The sequence below is a fragment of the Myotis brandtii genome, unplaced genomic scaffold, assembly GCF_000412655.1.
Source record: "Myotis brandtii unplaced genomic scaffold, ASM41265v1 scaffold1087, whole genome shotgun sequence".
NCBI classification, from domain to species: domain Eukaryota; kingdom Metazoa; phylum Chordata; class Mammalia; order Chiroptera; family Vespertilionidae; genus Myotis; species Myotis brandtii.
In genome coordinates, this window is record NW_005353698.1 from 1,753,793 (window position 1) to 1,758,592 (window position 4,800).

The window sequence follows — 4,800 nt, forward strand, 5'->3', positions numbered from 1 at the left end:
ATTCAATGTCAGGCAAGAATGTTTGCAAGTGAAATGAACATTGTTGATTTTACAGAAAAGGCAAAATGCTGCTTCAGTTTCATGAGGAGAGAAGGGTTGGCCATGAGAACACAAACAAAGTTAGCTCAGAAAATGCCACCAGTTTATGAGAATGATCTCACATATATAGACAGTGACTTAGAAGACAGCAGTGATACAATAGAATTCAAAGAAATTGATATGTCTGGAACTAATAGTGATGAAGAAGAGAGCAGTGATGCAACAGAGGCTGAATAAAGTGATATACTGTATAATATCATAATACTGGCATGTAAACATTACCTGTGGCAATTACACTAAATAAATGTGTTCTGTTTTATGTTTAAAATATTGATTTCTTAATTTTGGGTTGGAAAACTGGGGGGCATCTTATACATGGGGGCATCTTATACACGGAAAAATATGGTAGTTCTGAATTTTTCGCATCTGGGTTCTGAGCTTTATATATGGCTAGCTGTTTTTCAGAAAATCGAAGGTAAGAAGTCATAGGCTTCTTTGGATAACTACTCAAAGTGGATGAAAACCATCTGGGTATATACACAGATCTAAAGGGAGCACGCAGTCAACTTCCACAGTCTGCACAGAGCTCTGCTCTGGACTTCCCCAGGGTGCTCAGCACTCCTCATACACCCCAAGAAGCGGCATTGCACCCCACGGTCAGTGGCCAGACCCCAATCTCACAGAGTGCCCTGGCTCAGCAGAGCAACCCCAACAAAGGCAACCTGAACCTGTGTTCAACCTTCCGAGTTTGCAAATAGACCTTTAAAATGCAAAATAAAAATTGAAGATTTTTCTCTAATAACATTGAGGCTCAAAGGCAATAGAGACCTAAGTCTAAGAATTTGTGGTCTAAGGCTTGCCCACTTTGATTAGTGTTCTATGCTAGGAGCATAGCAGAGTGTTGCACTCAGTCGGTACTTAATAAATATTTGTTGAAAGAATGAATTAATACTGTAGTGTCAATGCTAGAATTAGTACTAATTATGAGACATATTATTGAGTAAGAGCGCAGAATTTGAGGTAAGACAACCTGTATTTCAATGCTAGCTCTGCCATTAAGTAGCTAAATCAACTGCATAAGATGATTAGTTGGCCAAAGCTTATATTTTCTCATACATAAAATAGGTATAAAATATCCATGACATCTTTGTTGTTGGAAAATGTGCTATTGTAAAGCATTATCCAAAGTGTTTGGAACACGAATTGTATCCAATGTGGAAGAAGTAATTGCAAATTCTTGATGAAACTTTTATAGATGCTACAGACAATTTAAAGGATTATCATATGTGTGTGCATCTAGAAAAAAATTTTAACCATACATAATTTTAATCTGATGATATTCCAATATCTTGTATATATTTGCAGCTTTTAGTTTAATTTGAGATGGGTAGACTAGAGATAATCTCTATGGAAATGAGTGGAGAAAATTTCTTTTTATTTGAGTTTTTTTCAGATAAACACCCATTTTGAAGATTCTGAATCTTAGGCTGACTATTTTTTTATATATGTGTGTGAATGCATTTAAATATTTTTGTTACTGTGTGATGAGTTTGGCTCTTTCAGGTGGTTTGGGGAAATGTCAGGGAGTGAGTTAGGAAAGGAGAATTTACTGGGTTGGCACCATATCTTGTCCAATTACTTACCTGGTTTCACAGAGGTTACACCTTCTCCAACACTCTCTATGATTCCAGCTCCCTCATGGCCCAAAACTGCAGGAAGAGGTACTTTGTTTCTCCCTTCTAGGATGTGCAGATCTGTACCACAGATCCCAGAAGATAGAATCTGAAAGGTGATTAAATGATTGGAGATAAAATGCTTTGTCATAAAATTGGATCTTTCAGAAAAATGCAATATTTCCCAAACTAGCAACAGAATATATTCTTTAAAACCTTGACTATATATTTGATATGCTATTGATTGCACTCTTGCAGTATAGCTATTTCAGAAAACAGACCAAAACACTTAGTTTGTCTCTGTCTTTATAATTTTATTTAGGCCTCTTTAACATCACAGTGAATTTAACATTATCATTGAAGTATTTTCTAGCTCTTTGCCAGGAAGAGCTATGTGTTCTATGGGATGTGATGAAATAGACAACCCAAAATTTATGGTCTATTTTGATACCTATACTTAAATACATAGAGGGGACTCCTGGGTATCAAGGTATATATGCTTCTCTTTTGCATTGCTCTTAATGCCCTCCTCCCATCCTCAATAGAACAAGTTAAAACATGTTATGTTTCCTATCCTGATCCTGGCAACCTGTCGCATGACTTGTAGCTAATATCCAAAAAAAACAAGTGGAATTGCTGGGTCATAAGGCAGTTCCATCTTTAATTTTTTGAGGAACTTCCATACTGTTTTCCACAAACAACAAGTGTTGACCAGGATATAGAGAAAATCACCTTCATTTTTGAAAGATAGTTTTGCTGGATTTTTGGTTGAGTTTTTTCTTCAAGCACTTTGAATATGTTATCTCTCCACCCTCTGGATTTCATTGCTTCTTATATTAATTTTATTGGGGTTCTCTCGTATAAGATGTGTCATTTTTCTCTGGCTTCTTTTAAAACTTTGTCTTTGTCTTTGAACACAGAATTTGTCTATGATATTGTAGACCTCTGTGTTTATCCTACTTGAAATTCATTGGGCTTCTCAGATATGTAGGTTAATGTTTTTCAGCATATTTGAAAATGTTTTCAGCAATTAATTTTTTAATTTTCTAGGCCCCCTTTTCTCCTTCTAGGACACTGATTATGCATATGTTGCTATGCTTGATGGGGTTCCACAGATTTCTATAAGCAGGAGCTGGGTCAGGGAAGGGTTCCCTTGTTTTCTCAGCCATGACTGAGAAGAATGTCTGCCCTATTATATAACAGCATTTGGAATAACTTTATAATTGTGAAAAACCCAAGAAGTTTTTTGGTCAATAATTACCTGTGTTGACTTTTAAAGTATTAAAAAAAAAGTGCATCTAAAACATTAAAAGACATTTCAGCATTTATTATATTTGCCACTTTAACAAAATGAAATAATCTCACTATTATACATGTTAATACAGATCTACATGTAAATCAGAGAGACCCTTAATTATTTTTAAATAGAAAATGACACTTGTTCTTCTAAAATTGTAAAATTATTGTAAACACAAATATCCACATGCATACCTGCAAAAAGTATCATTTATATTTACCTTAATTCGAACCTCACAAGCCTTTGGTGGATCAACTTCAAGTAGTTCAATGGACAGGGGAGCATTTGCCCTCCAGGCAATGGCTGCCCTGCATAAAATCACCTATTTTAAAAAAAATGAAAATTTACTGCCATAAAACTAAAATTAGGTGAAAAACATAGTTAAATTCACTTCTATGCTGACTGATCATTTTAGTTATGTCACTTTGAAATGCAGATGATCTATTGCATTCAATGAAAGCAATCACATGTGTGAATAATAATTTACAATGTTGTAATGTGAAACCAGTGATATCTATTTAGTTATCTGTCTGTAGAAATATTAAATGAATGTTTTTCTCTCTATATGCATCTCATGTCATCCTATGACATAGTAGATAGTCTTTGTTTAAAAAATAGTTTTATCACATAAATCTGATTAATACACTTTATTCTTAGGAAATATCTTTTCTGCATTCCAAATGATACACGATGTTAATATTGGCCAACTGATCTTTGGAGCACAGTTCAGTTTTAGATTCTAAATTTCTGCATTATAATTTTTAATATTAATCATTTATTTAAAACAGATTAGAATTCATAATGCCAAGAAAATTATAAGAAATGATACAGGACAAAAATATTAATTTTGTTTGTTTAGTCAATTTCACTCATAAAAAATCACATAGAACATCTTATCTTACCTTGGTACTTAGTTCCTGTGTCTTATAAATTATTTATTTATTGAATTTTTATTTTTAAATCTCTATACAGATTAAGCTTATATATTTATTGATTGATTTCCCCCCCTAAATTAATCAGTGATTGCATTTGGAGGATGATTTTAATTTTATAAAAGATTATTTTACTTTACAGAAAGAGTAAGATGTTTCTTTAAATAATAGAAGTTCTTATTTTATCACAGTTATGATCTTGTTTCTTAAAATTTGACTTACAAATTACCTGGAATACTTGCATTGTGTAAAGCATGGTGCACACATATTCCATGGGAACTTCAATGCAGCATTAGATATTGGGTTTTACCTACTAATAGGATCATACACATTTCAAGAGAAAACCATGACTTACTTTGTTAGCTGTGTCTGTGGAGAGTTCAGTTTGCTCCATTATTCTCTCTGGCTGATGCAGAAGTGCGAGCTCCTCTGACTCTTCTTACCAATTTAGACTGAGTATTTCACACCGCAGGGTGACTCATCACCACTGCACACCAATCAGGAAGGGAGGGAGAAAGGAAAGGGAGAAATAAAAAAATTGAGGGAAAGGGGAAGAAGGAAAATGAAAGCTATGAATGGGGGAGGAAGGAAGAGGATGAGAACAATATAAAGGGAAAGAAAGGATCATTGGAAGAAAAATAAGGAAAATAAACAAGTGTTTAAAAGGAAATGTAAAAGATATGAAATAAAAATAACCCCCTCTCTTACAATGTATACAATGATGCTTTATGGTTTGGAAATACTACATGCATAATCTCATTTTATCTTTAACCCAATCTTTGACTAATTGTTCATATCATTCCTTTATGGAATAATTTTAGCTAGAGCTCAAATAAGATTTCTAGTTTCAAGTATAATG

General features: G+C 33.7%; 1 protein-coding gene across 2 annotated transcripts in view; it reads right to left on the reverse strand.

Annotated features, from left to right (window-relative positions):
• The window catches only part of LOC102247875 (alcohol dehydrogenase 1-like), a 14,683-nt gene extending 10,344 nt beyond the window's left edge, over positions 1-4,339 (reverse strand). For both annotated transcript variants that reach the window (XM_014543219.1, XM_014543223.1), the window contains exons 1-3: positions 4,297-4,339; positions 3,230-3,331; positions 1,683-1,821 (exon numbers count right to left, since the gene is read on the reverse strand). In XM_014543219.1, coding sequence (XP_014398705.1) covers positions 1,683-1,821; positions 3,230-3,331; positions 4,297-4,335 — 280 coding nt within the window. In that variant the 5' untranslated portion in view covers positions 4,336-4,339. The remainder of the gene's footprint in view (positions 1-1,682; positions 1,822-3,229; positions 3,332-4,296) is intronic.
• Positions 4,340-4,800: the final 461 nt, after the last annotated feature.